The sequence below is a fragment of the Euphorbia lathyris genome, chromosome 4 (genome assembly GCF_963576675.1).
Source record: "Euphorbia lathyris chromosome 4, ddEupLath1.1, whole genome shotgun sequence".
Classification (NCBI taxonomy): Eukaryota; Viridiplantae; Streptophyta; class Magnoliopsida; order Malpighiales; family Euphorbiaceae; genus Euphorbia; species Euphorbia lathyris.
Genome location: NC_088913.1, coordinates 15212700 through 15226040, shown reverse-complemented (window position 1 = coordinate 15226040; position 13341 = coordinate 15212700). Strand labels below are relative to the sequence as shown.

Here is a 13341-nt window from a genome sequence, read left to right as displayed (position 1 = left end):
AGACAACTTTATATACAAATCAAACTATGGATATCATCACCCAAATTGGATACCCTGATTGCACTTCCTTACCAATAAAGGGATAATGTGGGTGGATGTGACTAATTAATTGAGGTTGAAGTTCCGCTTCTGTCCCGAGTCAGCAAGCGGTGCAGGGAACTGCTTGCTTTCCGGTTCAGAAAGCGCGGGAGAGCTGGCTTATTAGAGCAATGGACCTTCTCCCGCTCTGATACTAGACCCCTGATTGGTATGTGTAATTCCCTTTGTTCCGATACACTTTTTTTTTATTTTATGGTCTCTGATCCCAGACCTCTGATTGGTAGGTGTAGTTCCCTTTGTCCCGACACACTTTTTTTTTATTTTACGTTGAACGAAATATTTGAATTTTTTTCCCAACATGTGCAGCACATTATAATCTCTTTTACGTGTATATATATATATGTTTATGATTGAAAAAAATTTCATTAATGATACTTGGTCAAATTTTCCAACATTGGGAATACATAATGTTAGGGTAATATGCTAATCTTATATCATTAGAAAAATGAGATTTAATTTTTGGCTATTTTTTTTTTATTGCACACATAAAAAAAAATTGTTTAATTCAAATAATGCACTAAATATAACGTTAAATATTGTTGGGGTAAAATATTTTAGTATTTTCATGCGTATTCGACTTTGCATTAAAATTTTAGAATAAGATTTGTTGCGATTAGTTGCGAGTTTCGGTTAACCAATAACATCATTTTTATCTTTAAGTCACGTTTGGGACGATGTAATGCAATGTAATATAATCAATGTTGTAATGTAATCAAAATTGTAATGTAATAGAATGTAATAATTATTTAATTATGATGTTTGGTTGTCAAATTTAAAAAAAAAAAATTAGTGAAATGTAATTATTATTTCAATACTTATGTTTGTTTCGTCAAATCTAGTTAGAAACTTCAATTCTTCTCAAATTTTCATATGTATGGAAACACCATTCATTCCAAAACTTGAGATAATGGGTGTAATCCAAAAAAAAAAAAGATTCATAAGTGGTTGTTAATGGAGTTGAAGTTACCAAATTTTGAGGGGTCTTTATGATGGTTAAAAATTTGGTAGTTTTGTTCGTTTTTCCGATTTTCGTGTTTTTCCCGTGTTTCTGTTTTTTGTATTTTTTTTGTGTTTTTCATGTTTTTAGTATTTCACTACTTTTCCATTTCCGTGTTTTCACGTTTTCTCCATCTTTCGTGTTTTTTCTCATTTTTTAGTATTTCGTGTTTCACATTTTTCATGTGTTTCTCCTTTTATGTTTTACTGTTTAATAATAATTGTAGAAAATAAATATAAATAATAAAAATATATATTTGGGCTTAGTCGTAATGAGAATTCATGCCTATTTTGTATGTAATCTCCATTACATAAATTTGTAAAGAAAAATTGAGAGATGTAATTGTAATTCCATTACGATAATGGTAATAAACAATAATTGTAATGGTCATTCCATTTGATGAGGACACTTTGTCCCTGGACGCGGGGCGTGAGAGAGGACACGCGGGGCGTGACTCCGGAGCCAAGAGAAAGGAGGAAACCACGTGGGAAGAGGGGTCTCTTAGGCATTCCACGCGGGGCGTGTTGTCCAGCACGCGGGGTGTGGATCGAACCTTCAAAGAGAACCAGTTCCAGGAGCTATAAAATAGGCCATAGAAATACACTCATAACAGAAGCTATAGGGCAGTCTTCCGAATAGGCTTCTTGAGAAGAAATAAAAAAAATAAAATATATAGGAACACGCGGGGCGTGCCTCCTCATACGCGGGGCGTGTCTCTTCTACGCGGGGCGTGTCCCGCCTGGAGTAAACTTCTTTACCAAGTTCTTCATGCTTGGGACCACTCTTTAATTACACCTTTGCCACTCCCTATTTACAACTCTACCACTCCTTATTTACAAGCATGCCACCCCTTTACCATTAACCCTACTTTACCCTTTATATTGTGGGCGACTATATACCGCACTAAAATTCCGGTTCACCGCCCTGTATTGACCTTTTTGCCCTTCTCATTATTTCAAACATAAGTTTTGAAATTCCAAATCCTCTCAACATCTTTTCCATTCTAAAAAAAACCGACCAAAAACGAGATGGCACGAAGAGGAGGCATCGGCAAAGGATACATGGGTATTACGGTAAGTATTTCCATAAAAAAAATTATCAAAATCGTGAGTAATCGGGCCGAAATTCGGGATTAAAATCCCAGAATTTCGCCTAGGCGGGCGCCGGAATCCATCTCCGCCTACGGTGGAACGCATGAACTATGCGTTCCACCGTAGGTGGAGATGCATAGTGTCGAGCGATCCACCTTAGGGTGGATCGCACGGCGCACGTGCTCCACCGTAAGGCGGAGCGCGCGGCGCATGCGATCCACCTTAGGGTGGATCGCTCGACGTACGCGTTCCACTTAAGGTGGAACGCGTACAACGCATGCGCTCCACCTTATGGTGGGGCGCATGCGCCACCCGTTTGGCCTAAGGGCCAAACATTTGCGGCGCACTGGTCGGCCCTAAGGCCGACTGGTGCACCGCACCCGTTTGGCCCTTAGGGCAGGTGGTGTAAACCACCCGCCCAGGCCAAAAAGGGGCAAATTTTGAATTTTTTTAAAAAAAAATTGCACGGACCGGGCGTAGGCAAACCCGAACGTATAGAAAAAAAATTATGTTAAATTGAATATACCTTATAAATAAATAATATTACAGGATAAGGAGGGAGCTGACCCTAGACGCACGTCTTCACGTCCTGTTACTGCATCTGCTCGGCGGGACCGGGAGGAGCAGCAGCGGTTTATGGCGGACGCCCGGAGGGCACATGCTGCACAAGCGGAGCGTGCTGAGGGACGGGATGAGGCGGCTGGTATAGACATGGACGGGGATGCTTCTATGCATCGTCCTAGTGCTGATACTATCCCCATAGATCGTGGCGTTGTGACGAGGGGTCGAGACGGACGATTTTCTTCTACCGCAGCATCTTCTTCTGGTAAGAGAAATTAAAAAATGTGTTTATTTGTATTTGTGTTAATCGTGATTATTGAAAAATATACTAAAAAATTAATGTCTACCGTTTGCTGTAATTTCAGGTAGCAGCAAGCGATCGAGGAGTGTAGAGGATGACTGGGTTGTGAAGGACCCCGTCCCCGGGGGTCCATTTGATGGTGCTGTGATCCCGAGCTTTTTGGGACATATTGCATGTGCTATATGGGCCGGTCAGGACAGGGGCGTCCTTAGGTGTCATACCAGATCAGGGTATTGCACGAAGCTGAGATTATGGTACAGTGGTTCTTCCCGGACGATTCAGTCGCGTATCGAGTCATCTGGCTTGTTCCATTTACCTGGTATTATGCACAGTCACATAGATGCTGCACTGATCACAGCATTTGTTGAGCGGTGGCAGCCAGACACGTCATCATTTCACATGCCATTTGGCGAGATGACCATTTTGATGCATGATGTGTGGGAGATATTGCGCATCCCCGTAGATGGTGCCATGGTGACTGCTGATGCGACTGTTGATGAGCTTAAGGAGTGCGTGATGGATTTGTTTGGGGCGACTCGGGTTGAGTTAGATGCCCGTCATTATGCTTCTGGTGGTATACGAGCCACTTCCGTCATGGAGCGTTGTGGAGGTGATCGGATTCCTGAGACCCAGGCTATAGCTTGGACGTGGCTGATGCTCGGTTCCACCTTGTTCGTAGACAAGAGTGGTGACCGCATCCGACCTTCTTGTCTGTTAGAGGTGCAGGACTCGGCGGCTGGAGCCGTTGGACTTTCTTGGGGATCAGCTGCACTAGCATATCTATACCGTCATCTTGGTATTGCTACCAAAGGAGATTGCGGGCAGATGACGGGTTGTATGACATTGCTCCAGTCCTGGATTTACGAGTATTTTCCTTGCTTCAGGCCACATCGAGAGGCAGTTACAGTTGACCCGGATCTTCCTAGGGCTTCGTTGTGGCCATCTATATCGATGGAGAAGAGCGACTGTTCAAGCATGTACCTGATACGAAGACAAAATTATTATTAGTTAGTGAAATGATACAACCCTAAATGCAAATTCCAAAATCGCAGTAGAAGAAATTGCAAATACCTTATATTGGTTGCTTGTGATTCAATCTGCTTGTGAACCTTCTGCCATACCGTGTCAAGGGACCCAGTTGCCGTATTGAGCCATTACTTTAGACTAGCATATTCGCTCTCCACTCGACAAGTAGTTGTGTTACCAAAATGTAGGAACTCCTTTGTCCAAGCAACAACAAACTTCTCCTTATGCACCAACCACGTCTCCTCAACATACGAGATAACTCCTTTGAACCTGCTCATCTTTTCCTTCATCATCATAAGATTAGTCTCGTACTCCTCAATGGTTAATGATTCTAATATTGTTCTCCATTTGCCATTCTATACACACGATCTTCCACATCCTTATTAATATGCCAAGTGCATAGCAAGTGCGCTGCTTGTGGAAAAACTTCTTGTATCGGCTTTAATAACCCAAGCTCCCTGTCACTAACAACAATGGTCGGGTTAAGATCATCCCCAAGCAAAATCTTCAGCCTTTGCAAAATCCAACGATAGCTCCCTTCGGTCTCGTCTTTAACAATAGCATACGCTATCTTGAAGTTATTATTGCATGGCGTCATCCCAACAATCTCAACAAACGGCATTTTGTACTTGTTTGTTTTGTACGTTGAATCAATGCCGATGTACCAGTGGTAAGTCCTGAACATATCAACTGACTCTGGATGTGCCATGAACACATGCGTTATCACACCTGAATCAGCCTGTGTGTAATTGACATATTTGTTCTCCACAGCAATATGGTAGAATTGACTAGCCAGGTCTCTACCTTCAAACGCGTCCCTCCTCATTTTGTCCCTGTAATTATATATGTGTTTAATTACTGAGTTGTCCTCTGGGTGTTTTTCTTTAACTGCTGCTAAAATAGCACAAGGCTTTGCTTGAGCTGAAGACATATCACGCACAATTTGTTTAGATGCGATACTGAGTCCGCTCATTTGCCGACTTCCCTCTGGATACATACGCATTGTATGGTTATGCATTCCAGTTAACCCAGCCTTAGCCTTTATCCCCCATCCCGAAAGGTCTGCATGTTGATAGGCTTTAATCTGAAATTTACATCGGCACGCTTTAGTTTTACTTTTCCTAATTGCAGGATCTTCATCATTTTTCACAACACCTCTATATCGTTCACCCCGTGAACAGCGCAACAACTTCTGTTTACCCCCATTTTTGTGCGAAGATATTACAAGCTCAAACCCATTCTGAATAGCTATCTTTTTTGCCCAATCAATAGCATCCTGACTGGAGGGGAAAACGGTATCCGTTATAAAACGCGAACTATAATCAATGTTATCGGGGTTCCAATCTTCTATCGGTACCTGAATATACGAAAAATTTACATTAAAATTACAAAAAAAAAAATACTTCGGGCCTATTTCTCCCGTTCGAAATTAGTTCGGGGCAATTTCTGTCCACTTTTGCCTGAACGGGCAGGCTACCCGTTCCACCATAGGTGGAAACGGGCAGCGCGTACTGCCCGTTCCAAAGGTGGAACGGGTGGCGCGTACCACCCGTTCCATGGGTGGAGCGGGTGGCGATTACCACCCGTTCCTTAGGCCGATCGGGTAGTTCATCCGATCGGCCTAAGGAACGGGTGGTAATCGCCACCCGCCCAGGCAAAATTCGAATAAAAAAAAATAAAAAAATGATTAATAACGTTTTTAATTCTCGTAATATTACCTCGTGTTCGAACTCATTGTCTTCGGGAATGTTTTGATCCATTTTTTTCATATCCGGGATTTGTGCTCGGGAGAGAAAACTAGAGAGAGTTTTTAAGGTTTTAGGGGGGAAAAAAGTGGCAAGGGTAAAATGGTCAAAACAGTGCGGTGAAACGGAAATTAAGGGCGGTATTTAGCAATACCCTTTATATTTGTATCTTAATTAGTAGATAGTTTACCCTTTTTGTAATTTGGCAATTAGGTTTTTGAGATGCTATAAATTCATCTCTTTCTCTTTGTAATAGTTAACTTTTATGAAATACAATTTATCATCTTTTTCCTTGTGAAGTTTGTTAAGGTTTTTATACCTTCAACAATGGGGAATTTCATATTCCTATGGATTTAGTCCATGAATTAGGATCCACTCCTTCTAGTTTAGCTAGATAAGTTGTTAGCCTTTGTGAGTTTACGGTTTAAAACTCTCAGTGGATTCCGCGCTGCATCACCATTACAACGTTCATTGCAGTGTACCAAACGAGACCTTGTTCGTTTTATTCGAGCATATAGCTGCCATGTTCTGACTAATTAATTAATTCGTTTTCTGATTCTGCTTTTATCAAACTAATCTGAACAAGTGGTGGATTCTTAATTGGTACATATAATTCAAATGTAAGAAACATTAACAATACAATACAAATTGCTAATCTAATTAGGGAACTCACATTGCAAACTATTTTCATCATGAAGTGCTCCCAGATCCCACATCGATTTAAGATAAACAAACTGTCTAAATTATGTCTTATAAATAACAGCTAATTTTCTGATCTCATTGATTGTGGAGATTGCTCCAGCTGACCCCTCCAAAGAAGTTTAATTTTTTTAATGAAAAATACTTGTTGAATTCTGAATTATTTTAAGCTTTTATTTATTTATTTAAATAATGTTTTTAATGCTTTAAAAAATAGTGTTTATAAACTGATTTTCACAAAATAGTTTTTTTTAATAATATTTTGGTTATGAAATGAAGGTAAAAAGTGAAAATTTACCCCCTAACGTTTTTGAAGAAGTGCAGATTTATCTTTAACGTATAAAATGGTGCAATTTTATCTCGCCAAACAAGATTAATCTTAGAAAATTTAAAAAAAATTTAAAAAGACTGTTTTACTGTTATTTGATTTTTTATTACTAATAGAAAATTTAGTTATTTGATTTTTTATTACTAATAGAAAATCTAAAAAGGCTGTTTTACTGTTGTTTGATTTTTTTATTAATTATTACATTGGTGCTTTGGAATATTAATTATGTTTAAAATATTTATTGTTTTACTAACACAGTTACAAACAAACTGTCAAAATATCAATATTTAAGTCTGACAAATACAAGTTAATTACAAAAAAAATCGCTTAAATAAATGTTTGCAATGCTATTAATATATAATATATATAAACAATCTTTCAAAATACACATAATTATTTTATTTTATCGACAAACTTATTCGGGATATCCAATATGACAGTCAAATCAATCAGTTTAACTTTTCTATTGAGTAAAGATAAAATTAATTTTGTTTTGAAACGTTAGAAGTAAAATTGTATCAGTTTATATGTTAGAAGTAAATCTATATTTCTCTAAAAATATTAGGGGCAAAATTGAATCTTATCTCTAAAATGAAATTTATAAACAACAAAAACTTAATTCTTCAATTTATTTAAAAATCTTAGAAATTATTATTTGAGCAACTTTATATATAACTGGTAGAAATTATTATTTTTGAGCAATTTTAAGTTTCGAATTTTTAATTTTTATGTATTTTAAATATATAACTTAAAAAAGTTATAAAAAAATTCTCAAAAAAAGAAAAAAGAAAAAAAAACAAATAATATTTTTTTTTGAAAATAAATAATATTTTTAAAAATTTAACTATTATATATATATATATATATATATATATATATATATATATATATATATATATATATATATATATATATTATTGAATAGGATAACAGTAGTTAGTATTATGCTTTACTTTGATATTCCAAGTTTAAATATGGGTGAAATTTAATCTGAATATTTGAAGTTTAAACATTGGAAATTTAATCGCACCAAACAACTCAATTAATAATAGACCAATCAGTTCACGATCAAACTGGCCGGTTCAAGTTGTTCTAACTGATTTAAAAGTGAAAGAATCGAACCCTCCAATCTGAAAATGTAACCGGTTCTAATTGATGCGACCGGTCTGGTTTGAGTCTCACAATAATGAAGATTTTATGATCTTGAACAATCCAAATATATATTCTGAACAACCCAAATACTTTATTTTTGGAAATACGAGGATCAAACAATGTGTTAGGTAAAAATGTAAGAACTAATAAATTATTTACCTTACATAATTAATTGAAAAACTAAAAAATTTAAACACTTCTATTAAATAAACATAATATACGATTTCAATCACGATTGCATTAATAAATATATATTCAAAACAGGGTTCAAGGGTAACAGATATATACCAATGCCCATTACGAGTAATTTTTATTCCCGTCTCAAATTTATTTATATAGTAAGTTTAAAAGTTTAATGAGACAACTCCAAAATTGATGTTGGTTAACCTCAATTAGGAGGTCACATCCACCCACGCTACTCCTGAATTGGTAAGGAAGCGCAATCAAGGTACTCCCACTTGGGTTTAAACCGAGTGATAATATCACGTAGCTTGATTTGTATATAAAGATCATATAGATGAAGTTTTTTTTTACCAATATGGGGATTGAATTAGGAATTTTCACATGCACCTTAATTAGCAAGTGAATTTGCTCATTCACCGTTAGATCTAGGCTTATTAAATCTAAGCATCAGGATGTTTTGAATCTCCACCTTAAGATTCTAATAAGCCTAGATCTAATGGTGAATGAGCAAATTCTACATACTAATGAAGGTGTATGTGATCAAGACTGGGATTGAATTACGTTTTCTTAATTTATATTTTATTTTGAAATGATATTCCATTATTTAAAACAACATAATAAAGTGCATGTTCGTGGGAATAGAATATATATTTGTTTGGTCCTCCAGAAGATTCATGTTCCAAACAAATAGGAAAGTTGAAGTTCACAATTAAGAACAATTTAATTACCATAATCGACACCACCGATCCCATAATTAACACCTAATCCCACATCGGAACCTAACTCATACCCTTTTCCCTTTTATTTATTTTTCTTTTAACAACCAATCCCACATCGTTTTTGAGATTGAAAAAGCATAAAATTACAACATATATATAATAAATTTAATAAACTTAATTATATCCCACATTGATTACAAATGTACAAGTATATAACTTTATATACAAATCAAACTATGAATACTATCATTGGGCTTAGTGACTAAGGTCTATAACCCAAGTGGGAGTACTCGGATTGCACTTCCTTACCAATACAGGGATAACGTGGGTGGTATTCGACCACAACTCCTCCCACTGCAGAACTCTCTTATTGATTATCTTTATCGTCATGATAATTATCTTTCTGGTACAATATTTATCACAAATATTTATCCCAGATTATTTAGACTTACACTCAAACTCTTCTTATTCCTGTATATATACAGTTCCGTGTAAACCCTAAAAGTTAAGCCTAAATATACTTTACTGATATAGTTTTACTTATTGTCAATTAAATAGAAATCATCAATATTAACATGGTATCAGACACCATGGCTAACCCGATCCTAGGCTTCAATACAACCACCACCACTGCTGCCGCCACTCCTCTTTCTGCCGACTCCCCCATCCCTGCCGCCGGTCAACCTATCCATCTGGCCTCCTCTGGACCAACCACAAATCACCCCTTTCCTCCTCCCTCTTCCGACCCGATACCGTCATCCATTGCCTCCTCTTTTCTCCGTGAACGCACGGATTCAAATTTCAATACCTCACTATTCACAATGGTCACTGATTCTGGCTCTCCTATTCCCTCACCCATGCCTTCCCTGGTTCGTACCCATGCCCCGCTCTCGGGTGTAGCCACATCCAATCCCATTCCTCATCCATCACAATCAGTCCCGTCCCTCCCAAACTCTGTCACTGCCTCATATTTGTTTTCCCCATGGAACCCGTATTCCGTTCATAACCCGTTTTCAAATGGATGGGCACCCACCCCACCTCCTGTTTCTGAACCACGACCCATTGGCTGCCCACCACCATACCCAACTCAACCATTCTCTCACCCAGTCCGCCACCCTGGAATGCCTAATTCCTACCCTCGTCCAAATTTTTGTGTGTCTCCTATGGCTCAATACACTGACTCTGTATCAAGCACTCATCATGTGCCTTTACCCTCTACCAACATTCCTCAATTTTCCGTTAAACTCAATTCCACCAACTATCGTCTCTAGAAAACCTATGTTGTTGCCGCTCTTCAAGCCATGGGACTCTTCTCTTCCCACTGCCTTGGCTCTTCTCCACCTCCGGCTCAATTTATTCCTCGAGCCCCGGGGTTGGACCTTGACAATCCAGAAAATTTTACCTTTAATCCCTCTTACCACCAATGGGAGCAACGTGATTCCCTCACTCGTGCAACTATTCTTATGTCATTATCTGAAGAAGTTGTTCCCACCGTCACTAGTCTTGAAACAGCTCGTTCGGTGTGGTTTGCTCTAGAACGCACCTATGGTACTGTCTCTGAGAATCGCAGAATTCAACTTACCATTGAACTTAATGATCTGAAACGGAATGACCTCCCTATGACTACATATCTTCAGAAAATTAAAGTCATTGCAGATGACCTTGCATCTGCAGGAACACCTGCCAGTATCACACATATTATTGCCACCTTGTTCAAGCAACTTGGACCTGAGTACCATGGTGTCCTAACTGTTGAAAATAGGGCTAAGGTATAGCAGCGGAAATATAAAAATTTTAGCCTACTTCCTTTTAACCATAGGATCCGTCAATCGTTATTTCATATAAATAGAGATAAGAAGAAATACCTTTCGATGATCAATCTACCGTTGCAAACGAAGTGCCCACAACTTCAAAGGAGATGTAAACTGTTTATCAATCTGCCCCTATCCGAAAGAGGCCTTACAGACCTCCGAACGACAATCCCTGCGGTGGAAACGTGGAAGAATATGTCTAGAAGCTACTGTCCAAATATCGTGACGATCCGACGGTTCAATCTCCGGGAATCCTCGAAATAGTGAACTGACCTGATGTAGGCGAAGAAAAACGAATTCCTCCCTTTTGATTGTTTTTCCTTCTTTCGTGAACACGGTGAGATTAAGTTAGAATCAACCCTTATGAGATGCAACCAAAATAGATTGCCTCTAATAAACCAACACAAGATCAAAGAGAAAGAGGGATGAATAAGATTAATCAATCGATGGAATGCCGTATGAATTCTTGTCCACGAACTTGGGGATGGGAATTCACTTTCTCTCTCTAAATGCAATTTTCAAAAAACTCAAGTAGGGGAGGAAGAAGCATGGGTCGAAATTCTAGTGAAGGAGGGGTATATATATTAGCTTGTCTCTAAACCCTAGATAGATAGGAATAGGTTACTTGATAGGAATCCAATTCGGAATAGGATTTCTAATTATTATCTTACTATATATCTAATATAATTAGGATAATAATAAATAACCAATTTAGATAATAATAGAAGTATATTAATCTAATTAAAACTCCTAACTTGATTATCTCTTAATTAATTTAATCTCACAATCCTAATCAAATTAGGATGAATGGAATAAATTAATTCCTGGCTTAATACATATAAATTTCGGCCCCCATCCCTCCATATGGGCCTTATTGGGCTTCCATCTATTAATCATATCCATCTCTCTTTTGTTTCCAAGTCTTATGTGTGATCCATTAGGTTCTTACTACTTTTGGCCGTATGCAACTATTAAATTAATTTCTTCAAGAATTATATTTAATCCTTGCATAACGGAATGATGAATAGAGCATGTTATCGGCATGTCCGTAATCATTCCCCCAGAGTCCGTTAAGAAGACAGGTTGATTCTGCCGTTAACCATTCCGTATTAGTTACAGTATAATTCGATCCTTTATCAACTACATCCTTGAACTGAATCTTATGACTATGGATGATGTCAAGTCACATATAGTGAGACGTTCGTTTTACTTGTACAGGCCGAGTCAACTCAAATAGATAGGTTAAGTGAAATCTGTATTTCTACTCTTAAGCTATCACCTTGCAAGGATTTAAAGTTGAGTCTTCCACAAGCGATCCTTGGACGTATCTCCCATTCGTCGAGAGTGATAAATGCTCAATCCAATATATAACTACCTTGACATTACCTCCTGTGACACCCAACCTTTGCAGTTCACACCCCAGAGTCATCTCTGTTAAGGATCGTGGGACCACGCGATCAAAGTCTCACATTCAGTAATTCAGGATGACCAGTTAACATTCCTTTGAGTCTGAGGATTATTTATACCTATTAATACCAATGAGATGAACAGGTGACAAGAACGAATCTACCCATCCTGTTATCTCAAATCGGATCCCCAATCCTAATAAACGATGTTTCATCGGATCTATGTAACTGTCCAGATATCTATATATATGAAGCTTGTGAGATCAGCTTTCTGTCGGATAGAAGACATTGTTACATACAAGTCTCAACAGTGATATATCAATCCTAAACATATCACTTGACTTGGGGTGGTTTTAAGTTTATTAGTTTATTATAAAGTTTTGTCTCACTTCATGCTTGTATGAACATTTTATAATCACTTTAAACAAACTTACGGATTTCCTTTTATTAGACTTTATTTAGTACTTTAAAAGGGATTGCCTTTATATAGTTATAAAACATATATCTTATTAAAACAAATGATATAAAGAACAATTCATTTACAATAAGTTTGTATCCTGCAACAATTGTCTATAGGACACTAAACCCCAACATACTCCCACTTGGACTAAAGCCAATTGTTTCTAAAACTTATCCCAGTAGAAGTTAAATGACGATCATGTACTTTCTGGGCTAATGGCTTTGTCAACGGATCTGCAACGTTGTCCTCGGTAGGTACTCTTTCTATTCTCACATCTCCTCTAGCCACAATCTCTCTAATGATGTGGTATCGCTTTAGGTAGTGCTTGGATGCATTATGAGACCGTGGTTCCTTTGCTTGCGCAATGGCTCCATTGTTATCATATTACAGAGTAATGGGATTGACAATGTCAGGCACCACTCCTAGTTCTGTAATGAACTTTCTAATCCAAACTGCTTCCTTTGCTGCTTCCGCAGCAGCGATGTACTCTGACTCGGTCGTAGAGAAAGCTACACTTCCCTGCTTGGAACTTTTCCAACTGACCGCGCCCCCATTCAAGATAAACAGGTATCCTGATTGGGATTTAAAATCATTCTCATCTGTGAGATGACTAGCGTCTGAAAATCCTTCAATTTTCAGATCCCCTTCTCCGTACACTAGGAACATATCTTTAGTCCTTCTCAAGTACTTAAGAATGTTCTTGACGGCAATCCAATGCTCGTCTCCCGGATTCCCTTGGTAGCAACTCATTACAGATAACGCG

General features: G+C 37.8%; 2 protein-coding genes across 2 annotated transcripts; one reads left to right on the top strand and one right to left on the bottom strand.

Moving 5' to 3' along the window:
* Positions 1–1985: 1985 nt before the first annotated feature.
* Positions 1986–4199, top strand: LOC136227064 (protein MAIN-LIKE 1-like). Its single transcript, XM_066015788.1, has 4 exons — positions 1986–2169; positions 2737–3013; positions 3114–3758; positions 4102–4199. The coding sequence occupies exons 1-4, from the start codon at positions 2125–2127 to the stop codon at positions 4197–4199; spliced, it is 1065 nt and encodes a 354-aa protein (XP_065871860.1). The 5' UTR covers positions 1986–2124.
* A 9-nt stretch (positions 4200–4208) lies between these two features.
* Positions 4209–5844, bottom strand: LOC136227063 (PKS-NRPS hybrid synthetase cheA-like). Its single transcript, XM_066015785.1, has 3 exons — positions 5794–5844; positions 4468–5432; positions 4209–4269 (listed from the first exon to the last, which is right to left on the bottom strand). The coding sequence occupies exons 1-3, from the start codon at positions 5842–5844 to the stop codon at positions 4209–4211; spliced, it is 1077 nt and encodes a 358-aa protein (XP_065871857.1).
* Between the last annotated feature and the right edge of the window lie 7497 nt (positions 5845–13341).

What these genes read in the sequence shown, in the direction of transcription:
- LOC136227064 (XM_066015788.1), top strand. Translation starts at nt 2,125, where the DNA reads ATGGCACGAAGAGGAGGCATCGGCAAAGGATACATGGGTATTACG. An exon ending in AAGGATACATGGGTATTACG is followed by an intron (nt 2,170 to 2,736) that starts GTAAGTATTTCC and finishes ATAATATTACAG; the next exon opens with GATAAGGAGGGAGCTGACCC. An exon ending in TGACCGCATCCGACCTTCTT is followed by an intron (nt 3,759 to 4,101) that starts GTCTGTTAGAGG and finishes CCAAAATCGCAG; the next exon opens with TAGAAGAAATTGCAAATACC.
- LOC136227063 (XM_066015785.1), bottom strand. Translation starts at nt 5,844, where the DNA reads ATGAAAAAAATGGATCAAAACATTCCCGAAGACAATGAGTTCGAACAC. An exon ending in ACAATGAGTTCGAACACGAG is followed by an intron (nt 5,433 to 5,793) that starts GTAATATTACGA and finishes TCGTATATTCAG; the next exon opens with GTACCGATAGAAGATTGGAA. An exon ending in GCGCACTTGCTATGCACTTG is followed by an intron (nt 4,270 to 4,467) that starts GCATATTAATAA and finishes GCTTGGACAAAG; the next exon opens with GAGTTCCTACATTTTGGTAA.